Source organism: Petaurus breviceps, unplaced genomic scaffold, assembly GCF_028583685.1.
Source record: "Petaurus breviceps papuanus isolate PSGF00001 unplaced genomic scaffold, PetGlider_PUasm1.0 523, whole genome shotgun sequence".
In the NCBI taxonomy this organism is placed as follows: Eukaryota; Metazoa; Chordata; class Mammalia; order Diprotodontia; family Petauridae; genus Petaurus; species Petaurus breviceps.
Window position 1 is genome coordinate 2,145,031 of NW_027186356.1, and position 15,293 is coordinate 2,160,323.

Genomic DNA, 15,293 nt, shown 5'->3' on the forward strand with positions numbered 1-15,293 from the left:
CCTCCTCTCGCCTCCAGAGTGGGCAGGAGGTTAGGAGGCTGGCCTGGCGTCTCCTCCTCTCGCCTCCCCGGTGCTCTACCAGAGTGGGCAGGAGGTTAGGAGGCTGGCCTGGCGTCTCCTCCTCTCGCCTGCCTTCCACTCTTGATGCTTTTACCATCACAGTGACATAGGACAGATTAAACTGACATTTTTTCAGTGCTTCATGGTTATAAAGCTTCTTCACATCTATTTTCTTTGAAAAAAGTTTTTTTCTAGTTAACAAGGGTTTATTTTTTCTCTTTTCCACCTTCCCTCCCCCAATTGAAAAAAGAAAAAGAAAACCCTTGTCACAAAGATGAATAATCAAGCAAAACAAATTTCCACGTTGGCCATGTCCAAAACAAGCTTTTTGCCCTGCACCTCGAGTCTGTCAGCTGTCTGTCTGCAGGTGGCTGTCACGCTGCATCGTCTGTGCTCTGGAATCATGGTCGGTCACTGCACAGATCAGTTCTTAAGTCTTTCCAACTTGCTGTCTTCACGGTGTTGCTGTTATGTGCACTTTCTGCTCACTTGACTGCATCAGTGCACACAGGTCTTGCCAGGTGTCTCTGGCATGATCCCTTTTGTGTTTCCTGTGGTCTTCCCTCACATCCATGAACCCTATCTTGCTCAGCCATTCCCCAGGTCGTGGGGACCCCTCTCTCCCCCTTAGCTTACAGCTGCTGGCCACCACAAAATTGTGGCTATAAATATTTTGGGGTGTGTGGATCCTTTGATTTCTTTGGGGGTTTAGATCTAGTAATGCTTAATATATATTCACTTGATCTTCCTTATAGCCTTATAAGAGATAGAAATGGTCTTTATTTTGCTGCTGATGATATCGATTCCTGTTTTTGGAGTGTTTCGCAATACTTGCCCTTGCAACTCTGATTAACCCCATTTTCCAGGTGAGAAAACAGAGGCTCAGATCATCACATGACTTGCCCAGGGACACACAGTAAGTGGGTGGAAGCTGGGACTTGAAGCACTGTAACTGACACTTTTATCTTCATCCTTGGTCACCTGCCTTGGTCCTGTTACTTATCTTTTTAAAGTCTTAGTTTGTCTTGGTACCCATCTTCAGACTTTGGCTCACTCAGAGGGGCGGTTTCAGCGTCTCTTCCTCCTCCCCCTCCACAGCCAGTCCAACATCACTGATCATTTCTGTCTCTGCAGCATTCTCACCCTCCTCCCTGCTTTCCATTCCCATGGCCGGAGTTCATTTCCTCTCACCTGGACCATGTTCATAGGTGTTATTTGTGTTAGACTGTGAGCTCCAGGAGGGCAGGACTGTGTGTGGCACATGGTAGGCCCTTGATAAATGCTGCCTGGCTGACTTCTGGCCTCTAGGCTCTGTTCTCTGCCCACTTGCCAGATTGATAATCCTGAAGCTTAGGTGGCTCCCTACTGCTTCTAGGATCAAATGCAAGACTTTTTGGTGTGACATTTAAAGCCCTTCACAGTCTGATTCCACACTCCCTGTCCCAGCTTATGTCATATGTATTTGTTCTGTATTAACATCCAGACTGACCTGCTGGCCCTTCCTCTCCTCCCCATGCCATTGCACAGGTGATCTGCTCCTTTCCTCCAAAAGTCCCCCCCACTACCCCCACCTGATGCCTTTTCCCCTCAGCTCCACCTCTTAGGATCCCGAGTTCCCTTCAAGGCTCAGCTCAGGTGCCCTCAGCAGGGTGCCTTCACCAATCCCTGCGCTCTTGGGGTTCCCATCCCTCACCGTGACTTTGTGTTTATTGGAATATATTTTGTGCTTTCTTACCAATGTATAATGTTGTCTCTCCCCAGTGGGATGGAAGCTCCTTGGATCTGTGTCCCCAGCGTGTAGAACAGTGCCTAGCATATAGTGGACATATGAGTCCTTGTTGAATTAAATTTCCAACCCTTCTAGACCCCCTTGTTTTGTAAAAGGTTGGTACATTGGATCCTGCTTGTCTGTTGTCCCAGTCAAGGGTGCCTGTCACACCACGGCCAGCTTCCTTCTCCTCTGTCACAGACTCCCAGGTGCAGTGGTCATCTGAAGTTGATCCGTCTTATTGAGATCTGGGGTCAGAATAGCGGTTCCCTTGTCCTCAGGACAAGCCAGGAGCTTAGCAGAACAGGCTGCTCTTCTGGCCGGGAGTGTCCCTTCCTCTGATCTGTCATAACTATGTGATGGCTCCGGGCCAGACTCAGCATCTCTTTGCAGAATTCCTCCTCTGTTTCTGCCTTTTCTCCAAGGGCTCTCGATGGCACATAAAGAATGGAAGGAAGGAAGCACAGGTTTCTTCCCAAGCTTCTCCCTGACTTAACTAAGGCTGCCCTGCCCTCCCTGAGCCTCATCCATTGGGCTCCTTGAAGAAGATAGGCGTGTCCACAGTGATGCTCTGGGTTCTTTTTGTCTCCACCCGTTGGATCTTTGGCCCATGGCGCCTTCTAGCTCTACTTTGTGCCTTTGTCTGGGGTGGTATCTGAGGCCATGGCGTCTATTTCTGGCTCTCTTCTTGGATTCTGTCTCCTAGGAATTTCAGGACTTCTCCATTGCAGTATCTGGCTTGGTAGATGGTTCCTTTTCAGTTTTAAGCCCTTTGGATTCATTTCATAAGACTTCACACAGATGCGTTTTTATCAGTCCCTCCTTAAGGCCATTCTCTCTGGCTCAGGAACCCAAGTTCTGTTCTCAGATGTGTCTTTCTTACACTTTTGACTTTCCTTGGCAGTGGTGATGTAAAGGACACCTGCCCACCATTTCTGCAATGTTCTCTAGGTCCCCTTTGGCAGTATCATTTGTCACTAGATGAATCAGCAGGAGTGGGTGATTTCACCTACCCAGGTTTGACAGGTCTTGGGAAGTTCTCTGCCGTGTCTCAGATATAGATCCCGGAGAAAACAGTAGGCCCCTCAGTCTCTCAGGTCAGAAAATGCTATCTCAGTCCTCAGCAGGGAGTCACCAGTCACCACTATCCATCCACTCCCAAAAGGGGAATGACAGGATGAAAGCAGGGTTTCGGGGAGATTCTCAGCTAACATTATTTTTTCAATTCCTCCAGGGCTCTCCCGTCCGCCCAGGCCACAGCTTTCTGCGAGATGGGGCTTCCCTGGGCATGCTTCGAGAATTGATGGTCGTTATTCGAATCTGGGGTCTGTTGAAACCAAGCTGCCTGCCCATTTACACTGCAACCTCTGACACCCAGGACAGCATGTCTCTCCTCTTTCGTCTCCTGACAAAGCTCTGGCTGTGCTGTAAGCAACACCCCAAAACTAGGAGACTTTTCTCTCTAAGGACATGGGAGGTGGAGTGCATTAGTGACTTCATGGCCCAGGAAGCTGAGGGAAAGTGAATTCCAGTCTAGGCTCTGCCCCAGCTTAGTCTGGGACTCTCAGAAAGCACTTGGAGCTCTGTTGGTCACACTGTCCTCATATCTGAAGTGAAACGTGGCAGGTTAGGGTGTTTGTCAGATGTACCGAGCTTTTTCAGAGCAAGTGCAGTCATGGAATGTTATTTTTTGTTTTTGTGGAGGGGGGAAGGTAGGGCAGTTGGGGTTAGATGACTTGCCCAAGGTCACATGGCTAGTTTTTTGTGTTAAGTGTCTGAGGCCGGATTTGAACTCAGGTCCTTCTGACTCCAAGACTGGTGTTCTATTCGCTGCACCACCTAGCCGCCCCTCAGGCATGGAATGTTAAAGCTGGGTGGGACCTGAGAAGTCAGGATGTTTAGAGTTAGAACAGTTCACATGTGCAGATGATGACCAGCATTTCAATGGCGCTTTAAGACTCAAGGACTTTCATCACAGCCACCCAGTGCAGGTGGTGCCATTAGGATCAAACCCAGATGGACAGAGGTGAAGGGTTTTGCACAGGGTCCCACAGTTAACCCATGTCTTAGGCAGGATCCAGGCTCAGCTCTTCCCACCTCCGAGGGCAGCCTTCTCTCCGAAGGCCTGGCTGCCTCCTGCAGTTAGGATATGGCTGTCCCACATGACAGTCAGGATCCTAAAAGATCTTAGCAGGCTAGAATCATGGACTCACTCAAATAATATGAGCTTTAGTATGGATAAATGTTAAATCTATGGCTGCCCAGACACAGGATAGGGGCCGAGTGACTAGGCCTCAGGTCCCGGGGAAGAGAATCAGGAGCTCTGGGGGGCTGGCTGTAAGCTCCCTCTAAGTCAGCAGGGTCCTGGGGTGGCTGCAGAGGGGCTGGGGCTAGAAAGACGGGCCCCTCCCCATAGTTTCTGCATTAGGCATGATCCCTGCTCCCCCTGCCCCCAGGCTTGTTCCCTTCAGTTCTGAGCACTCCAATTTAGAAGACTCTTGATCAGCTAGAGTGTGTCCAGAGGAGGCCAGACAGTGTAGTGAAGGGCCTTGTGATCAGCCTGCACATGAATCGGCTGAGACCAGGCAGGCCCTAACCTGGAGAAGAGAAGACTTGGCCCCCTCCGGCTCAGTCTTCTGTCTCTGGGGACACCACTGGGCATTGCACATCTAAGGGAGGCACTTACAGCTGTACCTTGGGACGTGGTGGGACAGATTTGAGGGATGCTGTGGAAGGACAGCTCTGCCTGGGTTACAAAGCCCCGCTTTCCTCCTCCTCCTCCCCCCGCCATTGCTGGTGCTAACAGGTCCAGCATCAGAACCCCATCTCCTCCAGGGTCTGGCGAGGAAGTTCTTGCTTCCTGTGGGTCACCAGTCTCTCCCTTCTCTAGGTCGGGATGAGAACCACCCCTCAGAGCCCGATGAGACCCTCATCGACGAGTGCTGTCTCCTCCCAAGTCAGCTGCTCATTCCCAACCTGGACTGGCTGCCCATTAGCGATGGCATTATCAGCAAGCTCCAGAGCAAGCAGCTGGTGCGGCTCCAGTTTGGGAAGGCCCCTGGGCTGCTGGGCTATGCCGGCACGCCACCCTTTGAGGTTCTCGCCAGGTAGGGGCAGAGTGGCGGCCTCAGCTGGGCCCCCCGAGAGGAGCGAGTGAATGTGTTCTGTGTGACTGCTGGAGGGGAGGGGGATGAGGAGGGGCATGCTGCCCCAGCACTGTGCGGATGGGCAGGCTGTGCCGGAGGACTGGCACCCCCCTGCAGCTCCTGGGCTGCTGGGCTATGCCTGCACACCGCCCTTTGAGGTCCTAGCCAGGTAGGGGCATGCAGAGTGGCGGCCTCAGCTGGGGCCCCCGGGAGGAGTGAGTGGATGTGTTCTGTGTGACTGCTGGGGGGTGGGGGTGGGGATGAGGAGAGGTGTGCTGCCCCAGTCTGTCTGCAGGCAGGTAGGCTGTGCCAGAGGCCAGGAGTCCCCCTGCAGCCTCCCAGGCAGCTTGAGCACTGGCACAGGGGTGCTCCCCGGCTCACATTGAGAAGGCTTTCCTTGGGTGGAGCCGGCATGTGCAGAATAGAGGCTTGAGAGTGGCAGAGGCTGCTGGAGGGCAGGCAGTCTGACTGAGAAGGTGTTTCTATAACTGTGTCTCAGTGTGACTAGTGTCCTACATAATCCCACGTATTTCATCCTGAGAAGGGGATGGAGCCTCGGCTTCCCCAGACTGAAAGCCTGGGACCCTCTGCCATTGAGGTTCAAGCTCTGGGACAGAGGAATTTGATGGAGGGCCTGGGGCAGGCCCCTTCTCCCTTTTCTGCCTCCATTTCCTCAGATGTGTGAAGATGGGGATAATGCTGGCACTCCCAGAGAGGGCTTTTTAGAGGCCTCTAGACAGAGGCAGAAGGGGTGTGTGTGTGTGGGGGGGGGGGGGGGGGGGGAGACAGGCATTAAGCACCTGTTGTGTGCCAGGCACGGTTAAGTGCTTTACAGATATCACATCGTTGGTTATATATATATATATATCCCGTTATACTGTCCTTGTCATCGCCATCCTGGGCATTCTGGGGAGTGCCTCTGGACCCTTCTGTGGTCTGAGCTGCCTTTTGACCTGCTGGTCCCCACCTTCCCCGTTCTCATTATCTGTCTGTGTTCAGAGCCCCCGGGCAGCCGAAGATTGACCACCTCCGAAGACTGCACTTGGGGGCATACCCCACGGAGGAATGCAAATCCTGTACCAGGTGAGTCCCTGGGGCCCGTGATCCCACCCCACCCCTACAGGCCCATACAGAGCCAGCGGGCCCTGTGACCCCCACTGTTGTTATGATTTCCCTGCCTGCCGGCCCCAGGCCTCCCTTTCCATTTTCAGATGGCTCTGAAGAGTAGCGTCTTCCTCGCTCGGGCCAGGTCCATCTGCTGCCATCTTTCGCCGTTGGTCGTGATCTCTGCCCTTCTGGAGCAGAGCGGGCCTTCCCCACTGTCCACGCTGTGGGTCCCTTCTCTTTCTCAGCCCACCCTGACATGGCTAGAGGACACGTGATAGTTCAGATTTCTGTAGCACCCTGAAGCGTTGCGAGCACGTTTCCTGCTGCTGGGGGCATTCTTGCTGCAGACTATCCCTCCCATTCTGTGGATGGGAAACTGAAAGCTTCAGCATCTCACTCCCGGTGCAGCTACATTGAAGCCGGCACAGCTCTGCTGGGTCCACCAAGCCACGTGCCCTGTTAGCGGTTCCCTTCATCCCTGTCACAACACTGCTCTCCCCAGGGCTGGCCCCCACGGTTCTCAGCCTGCTGTGTTCCCTTCCTTCTCCCAGGTGTGGCTGTGTCACCGTGCTCAGGTCCCCCCACAAGGCGACGGCGGTGAAGCAGTGGGAGCAGCGCTGGACCAAGAACTGTTTGTGTGGAGGCCTGTGGCGCAGGATGCCCGCCAGCTACTCATGACTGGCCCTGCCCAAGCACCCCCAGGCAGGGACCCTTCAGGAGAGGGCATCCCTTCATGGAGTTTGCAGACAGCATCTCCCAACCTGGCGTCTTGTAAATATGTTTGTAATGTGCTCTGTACAAAAAAAAAGAAATTCCTTTGGGATTTCTAATCTTTTTCCCTGATGTCCTCGGCCAGTGTTTGTCATACTTCAGTCAAGAATACCTACCTTCCCCTCCCCTCTATCCCCTCAATAGAAGAGAAAAATTCTCAGGGAAAACTGATGCGAGGGAATCAGGGAGCCCATCAATGACCCAGATGCTGCCCACAGTGTAGAGGGACTCTGCAGCCTGGGCTGGCTCTGCCACCATCGTGTGTAGTGCCATTGCAGTATTCACAGCACCAACAGTCACTATAAATATGCCTGCAGAGTGCTCGAGTGCAAAATATAACACTCTCCATGTAGAAGACAGAAGCAAAACATTTATTCAGACGACAGAAAACCAAATCCCAAACCCAGTAAGCTGATTCCATCTTAGTAGCAAAGAAATGAATAAGCCACAACAGCACAGAGAGCCACAGTATCCTTTAGCCTTCCCACAAACCAACATTTACTCACAAGCCTAACTGTCTCACTCAGATGTGTCCTCTCCTCCCACCTTCTAGCTGCTCTGACTCCCAGCTTCCTGTGGGCTCTGTTCCACTCTTCAGCAAACTCCTCCCACCACAGGCTCCATGTGACTACATTCAGCTTCTTAGGGGCAGGGTATATTTTCAAAGCAGGGAAGGTCTTCAGGTTCCCTTAGGCTAATTAAGGGTCAGGGAAGATCTTCATATTCCCATTACACTGTGCTGGGTGATTTTGGGTGAGTGACTCTCACTTTCTGGGCCTGAGTTTTCTCACCCATAAAGTGAGGGCCTTGGACTAGACAGTCGATGAGTGAGTAGGCTGAGGTCATAGGATGGTGGGAAGGTGTAGGCCCAGCGTTCTCTATGCTAAGATCCTTTCCGGCTCTGGTCTTCTGGGTTCTGAGGCCTCTCCCTACTTGCTCTAGACTCTTTGAGGGTCAAACATTCTCTGTCTGGGTGGAGGGATAGTCTTTGGTAGCAGGCTCTGTCTGGATCCAGAGCTGGAAGGGGTCTCAGAAGCCAGCTCGCCTACCCATCTCATTTTACAAATAAGGACATTGAGACACAGGGAGGAATACACGTTGGAGGTGGGGTTTGAACCCAGGGCCAGCCCCCACGTGCCCTTTTCCTCATTTTACTACAATGATTCTGGGTGGCTCCCTTGCAGAGCCATCAGCAGCTGTTGGAGTCAGGTAGGGGACAGGCAGGACCTGCTTTGTTTGGGAAGACCTGATTTCTCCATGGTTCCAAGGCTAATTCTACTTTAGCTACAAGGCCCTCTCTCTGAAAGAATTTTATTCCAAAGTTTTTATCTTTGATAAAGGATAAAATGATTGACTGTGTTTACTTGAGGTTCAGAACAGCTGGTAGAATCACAACACACTGGCCAGTTTCTTCTTCAGCATTTCTTATATTAAGATGTCTTGAGAGCCAGCCTCAGAGCCAGGGAAACCTGGTGCATACTGGCTGGATGACCCTGGGCAAGTCACTGACCTCCTCTCTCAGTGACCTAGGCAACTCTGAGGGGCAGAGCTGGTATCATCAGCGTTGAGGGCGGTGGGGAGGCTCCCTTATGTTGAATTCCCCACACGTGACATCACTACGGCGGTCTTCTGTCAAATGCCAGATTATCTAGGCAGCTCAAGAAGCAGTTATTAATCTCTTGCTGTGTGCCGAATGTGGGCCTAGGCCCCAGGGATGTGTTGGAGCTCAGCCATGCTGATGAGAGGCCTGCTTCCCATTGTCTTTTCCTATTGACTTTCCGAACCTTCTGGTGGCGTGGGCCTCCTTGGCAGTCAGTCTGATGATGCCAAGTACAGTAATGTGTATCTGTGTGTGTGTGAATACATACATACATACATAAAGAGATTTGTTTTAGAAATTCACTCAGAAGACCCTGGGTTAAGAAGTCCTTAAAGTTCCTTTCTTTTGCCCTCCTCCCAGAAACCAGCCAGGCCTTGCTGCAGTAGAGCCTTGAGAAGCCCTGAGTTCCCAGGCCCTCATATTTCTACTTGCTCACTTAAGTTTCAGTGTCCAGGGGCTGAACCCTTGATCCCAAGGCTCAGTCCCTCACTCTCCAGGAGATTACATTCCACTTGAGTCAATGGGACCAGCAGCTGGCCTCGATATCCTTCCGGGATGGATCCTCCTTAGCCGGGGAGGGAAAGACTGCAAGCTCTGCGCCTCTTTCTGTCCCGGGGGGCAGTCATGCCACCTCTCCCTGACCCTTGGACAGACGTGCTCCAGATTTGCCCCTCTCCTTGCTGGCTCTTCAGGGAGCCACAGGGAGCTCGTTTCTACGTGAACACCAAAGCCTCCCATTAGCCGGGAGGGCTCTCCAAGGTCATCATTGCCTCGCCACCACCTGCTGAGGAAAACAATTTTCTAATTCAGGAAACTTAGATTGGAAACAAAAGGAAACGGAGCAGACCAACAGTGGGCTTGCTCAGAAGCCGTTGGGGATACAGATGAGACAGTAGAAAGCTCTGGAGGGGTGGGTGGGCTGAGGGGACTCGAGGAAACAAGGCTGACTTGTTTGTGCAGATTAGGGGCCCCTGAACAAATCCCAAGGAATAATAAGCCTGTTGATGAGCACCTGTTCTCCCCATGCAGCGCCTGCTGCCAGGTGCTGAAGGACAAAAAGGTAAAACCTGGAATCCTAGACTCCTAGGACATAAGTGCTCTGGGTTCAGTCAAAGGGCCACACATGAGGACCTAGAGGGCCACGTGTGACCTTGAGGCTGCAGGTTCCTGGCCTCTGGTCTAGAGTGTCAGACCTTGGTGGGGCTTTATGTCAAATGTGAGCTGGAAGGGTCAGAATCACTCTCAGAGGTAGAAAGGACAGACCAAAAAAGTCGTCTTGTCCAATCCATCCCTGAATAAAGATGCTGCTACAGATGGGTGGGTCTCCTTCCTCTCAGTAGGAGTTAGAGTCAAACATTTATTAATACCTGTTGTGTGGGAGGAGCTGAAGTGGGATTAAAAAAAAAAAAAGAAACTCCCTACCTTGAAGAGCTTTCATTCTATGGGGAGCACAACTGCATAATTATACACTAAATGTACCTCAAATAAATACGAGGCAACTTGGACCCCTCAGGTCTGTAGGCACAGGCTCCAGACAGAAGGTCGGAGGCATTGATAAGAACGCTTCCCCACAAGATCTCCATCCGAGATGCCCTCGGACCACTAAGGACAATCCTAAGGTCCAGCCATTCCAACCAGTGCTTAACCTGCCCCATTGCACTCTTCCAGCAAACATCTCCATGCTTCCCACAACATTTTGCTAAAATCCAGGTAAACTATACTTGTAGCATCCCTCTGATTCATTGGTTTGGTAACCTCATCAAAAAAGGGAATAACGATCTAACTTTGATGGAGCCACCCTGCCTGGCAGTGGTCACTTTCCCCTTCAATGTGAACACAGTAGGAAACAGGCAGAAAATACCTGCACATGTTCCATGTAGCCAACGGGGAGGGGCAAATCTGGACATGCTCCATGCCGCCATTCACCCCCCATTGTTGGGAGTGCTGGTGCTCGGGCCATACAAAACATTTGGTTTGGCAGTACTTCATGCTGGTGGTGCAAAGAGAGAGAGAAATAGGGCACGGTCTTCGGTCTGTATGATTCGTCTGGTCTACAGGTGGGGTTCTTAACCCTTTGTGTGTTATGGAACTCTCTTGGACCTCAGAAGAATGTTTTTAAATGCATGGAACAAAGCATGGGGTTACAAAGGAAGCCAATTATATTAAAGTTCGTAGACAGCAGGTTAGATTACAGTTTACAGCCTTAGAGGAGAGGAGCTTAAGATATATACATAGAAAATGATAATAAAACATAATAGACTGTGTTAATTGTATAGGAAAGTGCTGAATCCTAAGAGAGTGCCAAAAAGGAAGTCATCACTTAGGACTAGGGAGATCAGGGAGGACTCCTCTGAGGAGGTGGTGTCTGAGCAGAATCTTTAAGGATTGGTAAAGCTCTTTTCAGGGAGGGCAGGGACTCAGAGGTTCTCAGAGATGGATGGAGACTCAGAGGTTCGTAGTTCAACACACATACATGAACAAGAGCCTTCACCACCTACACAGCAAGTGGCCCTCGAATCCTTGCTTGAAGCCCTCTAGTGATGAAGAAATGCATTCTTTTATGTAGCAGCCATTTTGGAATAGTTATGGTTGTTTGACATTCTTTCTGTTTATCCACGTAAATTTGCCTTTTGGCACTTTTCTTTCAGGGATCCCAGAGCAAATAGAATCCCTCTTCCACCTGGCAGCCCTTTGACTCCTTAAACCCAGCTGTGCATATAACCCTACCTCTACCTGAAGTTCCTTCAATTGAGCATGGAGCTGGTCTCAAGCTTCTTCATCATCTTGGTTGCCTACCTCCAGATGCTACAACTTTTAATTAAAAAAATAAAGCTTTTAAGTTATCCTTTTTATTGCTATGAACTTGACAGAAGTCAACTAACATGGACATTTATTTCTATATGAAATACAACCGAAGGCAGCTGCGTATAGAACCATGAGTCTCCACGACGTGAAGCTCATTTGTAAAATAGACATTTCACATGTTAGATGGCAGTTCCCAACACAGCCCTGCTTGTCTGTCTCCTTTTGAACTTCTGTTCTCTTCTGTTTATTTTTAAATGATCTATTGCTGCATTTTTTTATTTTCCTTTTGTAAGTATCACTCTCCCCCTCCTCTCCTCTAACGCTTCAATCCCAAAAAAGCCCTTGTGTAGAACAAATGTACATGCTGTCCGAACATGTGCCATGCACCCTAGGGAATCACCTTTGTGCCCACTGTGGGAGACAGGCTTCATCAGTCTGACAGGGCTTTCTGATTGGTGTTTTCATTGGTCATAGATCAGTTGGTTCTGTGTTGTAGCTTACTCCCACCAGCAATACCACTGTGCTGCCCTTTGGATGATTCATAACTAATTCTTTGGACATTTTGTATCTCATGAGTCACGGCCATACACCGTCATCAGGAAAATGTTGATTTAAAAAGATGAGTTTCTCAAAGAAGCTTGGGGTTATTAAAAAGCACTGGGAAATTTCCAGGCAGTCCAACCTGCTCTCTTTCTATTCAGTTCTGGGCCCGGTTTCCTGTTCATTCAGAGGCTCAAAAGTTTCTGAAAGAGGGGGAGACAACAAACACCCAGAAAAAATCATGGACCTTAATTACTTTCCCTCACCCACCAAAGCAACTGAAAGAATATCAGGATAGCATCAGTAACTGCCAACTCATCTGTTGAGTTTCTCTTCTCTGTAAAATATTAATAAGAATAATCTGCTCACATGTTGAGAGCATCCATGATGAAGGTGTAACCTGGGTTTGAGGTTGGGGGTATCTTGCATGCTGCAACTTGGGGATGATGCTGGCTTGGTTGAGAGCATCATAAAAGCACTACATGATTTTGTGAAGGGTGTAAAATTGGTGTGAGAGACTTTTAGAGAGAAAAAGACATTGGGAAATAGTGGACACATAGAGGAGCCAATACCATAGACTGTATTTCCAGCTTACCTCCTTAGAGACTTTGGAAATTTTACCTGGGGTTAGGAGTTGGGGTAAGATTTGAGTCCTTTTTCTTGGTTGAGCTAACATTCCCTCTCTATTTTCTTATGTATTTTATTCTGCACAACACCCCTGATTTCTGTTTGCTAGCTGCCTGGATGTCTAATTATTTACTATTTGTGATGGTCTTCTGTGTAACTGGAATTTTGAAGGAAAAAGGACAAACCAGTGAATATAAGCTTGGGGTACCCTCCCCCTCTTTAAGAGCCAGGAAAGCAGCTTGAACTAAAAACATCACGTCCCTAGACCAGAGATATTTTGAGGGACAGATAGGTATCATTGTAGTTAAGCACCTCTTCTCAGAGGAGAACAGAGTTTCTGGTCTTATGACTCATTTTCTGGCTCCTCAGCAGACAAGACTTGAAGTTTCTCTAGAGAGGGGTGGGCAAGATTCTAGAGATATCTAACAGTGTTTCCCTGTGAGCCATATTTAGACAATTCATGCTGACATATACATTTTACATGGTACATACCTTACAGAGGTATACAAAGGCAATAGGCAGGCTTTCACAAACCATATTAAACCAAAATAGATCTTTATAGTTAGAGAATTAATTGCAAGACACAGAGAATATGTAGTTCCACTATGATTACTGTTTGTTGGCTTTAAAAAGCATTTGATTTGGTAGAGCAAAATGTTTTATTGAAAACTTTCATCCAATAAAGTGTCCCCAGTGCATATGTTATAAGCATACAAGGTTCTTGGAAAGATATAAAATAGAGTTGACTTTTGAGGATTGCATCAGCTATAACAGGGGTGGGGAACCTGCAGCCTCAAGGCCACATGTGGCCTTCTGGGTCCTTGGGTGCAGCCTTTTATTAAGGGGATTTGTTCTGTGAAGTTTGGGTTCAGTCAAAGGGCTGCCCTTGAAGACCTAGAGGGTCACATGTGGCCTCAGGGCCGCAGTTGTTCTGTAAAACTTGGACTCAGCCAAGAGGCAGCAAGCACCTAAGGATCTAGGCCACATGTAAACTGGAGGTCACAGGTTCTCCACCCCTGAGCTAGAATGCCCCTCTATCTCTGAAGTTGCTTCCAGACTGCTTTTGCTTCACTGAATTGTTGCTGATTAATGGCTACCATCTGGTATTCTCAGCTGTTCCTGAGCTGTTTCCTCTTCAAAGGAAATATTTACAATTCTTTTGGGAACTGAGCCTGTACCTCATGCTATTTTAGCTCTTTTGTGAGTCAGGCCTGAAGTTGACTCCTGTTAGCACATCAAAGAGTTTGTCTTTACAACCTTGTTCCCCATCAATGGTGACTTCCCCAGGCTACTTATTTGAGTTGGGATGAACCCTCACCCTGGGGCTACTCTCCCAAACTACACTTACCCTTGAGGATTGTGTCCTCAGAAGGACAGCTGCTACTTTGGGTTCTTTTTTTTTTTTTAAAGCAGTCGAGGTTAAGTAACTTGCTCAAGGTTACAAGACCAGTTATTTCTGGGTGTGATGCTAAGTATCTGAGCCTGGATTTGATCCCCAGGTCATCCCCACACTGGGGCCGGTGCTCTTCCTCACTGAGCCACCTGGCTGCCCTGCTACTTTAGGTTCTAAGGGTAACCCTTCTTGGTCATACTTTTGACACTGGTCCCTGAGCCCCCACGAGTGTGCCTCCTATTAGTAATCAGCCAGTAGATGCAATTAACTTTCAGAGGAATTACTAAGATTTTGTAGCAAGAACATTCGGCATAAAACATTCCTTTCAAAAGCTTCTCACAGACACATAAAATGTCTATGGAAAGAGTGGACTCATCCTTGATAAAGTGGTAATAAGGCACATGTGTAGGACACACAACTGTCAAGGAATAACTTACCTAGTTATTGTCTTAAGTACTGGACAATCCTTAGGCTGGCATTGTCCTTAAGTCCATAGCTAGCACTTCTCAGGGCTACCAGGGATCACATCCTTGAAGCTGCTTCTTCTCTCAAGTGATTGTCTTTCGATATCATTCATCCTTGATGTGCTCCTCAGTTCTCGATACAGGTGCTTGCCTTACTCTCTGTAGCCACCACTCTTGGACGCCCGCTGCTCTGCCAGTAAAGTGTTGCTGTGGCAGTTGAAAATCTCCAAGGTCTCTGAAACTCATAAGTCTGTTGACTGGACACATCCACCTTCAGGTTGTTGCTCTGTTGATGGAAGGAAATACAGAAGACAAACCAAACCCGAGCGCAGGATTTCCTAGCAGGACGCAGGCACCAGTTGCCACGTGCACTAATAGGCTAGGGAAAGGAGAATGGGATCCATTGACCATTTGGGGTATTTCAAACCAGTCCTGCCTCACTCACCACTGAAAAGGAAAGGCTTTGAGAGCCCAGAAGCTTGCTTTTGTAAAACTGAGTCATCAGCTCTTCCAACTCAGCAGCTGTTAGCATTTATGGGAAGAGTGGGTGTATACTTAGTGGTATTGTTGTTTGTCCCCTATTCCTGAAGACGATCATGACATTAGGGAGGGGATGCTATGACATGAAAGTGAATTGGATTTAAGTGAGGGACCAGTCCCACTTTCTCCTCTAGAGCCCTCTGGGTCCAGGGACCAGATGTAGATCAGGACGACTGAAGATTGACCCAAATGCACTTAGTAGTGAGGAAAACATGAGTGGTAAGAGGCAGCTCTCCCCTCCAGGTTCATAGTACCACCCCCTCAGGCATGCAGAGCCAGAGGGAAGCTCCCCCCAGGCTTCCATGAGGTCAGCTGGAGGCTGGCAGAAAAGGTTTGCACATGGTCTATATGACCTACCAGAGGGACAAGTCAGTGCATGCTCTATGCCCTAATCACAAGTAAATTCTTTTCCACTCCCATTGTCGGCTGGTACCAGGGCCGTAGCAATTGCCCTGGAGCTTCAACATTTGAG

The 15,293-nt window shown here is 49.3% G+C and overlaps 1 protein-coding gene across 3 annotated transcripts in view; it reads left to right on the forward strand.

Annotated features, from left to right (window-relative positions):
* Positions 1 to 6,924, forward strand: part of MED16 (mediator complex subunit 16) — a 37,877-nt gene extending 30,953 nt beyond the window's left edge. For all 3 annotated transcript variants that reach the window (XM_069102048.1, XM_069102049.1, XM_069102046.1), the window contains 4 exons: positions 3,063 to 3,255; positions 4,719 to 4,935; positions 5,974 to 6,057; positions 6,633 to 6,924. In XM_069102048.1, the coding sequence (XP_068958149.1) occupies positions 3,063 to 3,255; positions 4,719 to 4,935; positions 5,974 to 6,057; positions 6,633 to 6,759 (621 nt within the window). In that variant the 3' untranslated portion in view covers positions 6,760 to 6,924. The remainder of the gene's footprint in view (positions 1 to 3,062; positions 3,256 to 4,718; positions 4,936 to 5,973; positions 6,058 to 6,632) is intronic.
* Positions 6,925 to 15,293: the final 8,369 nt, after the last annotated feature.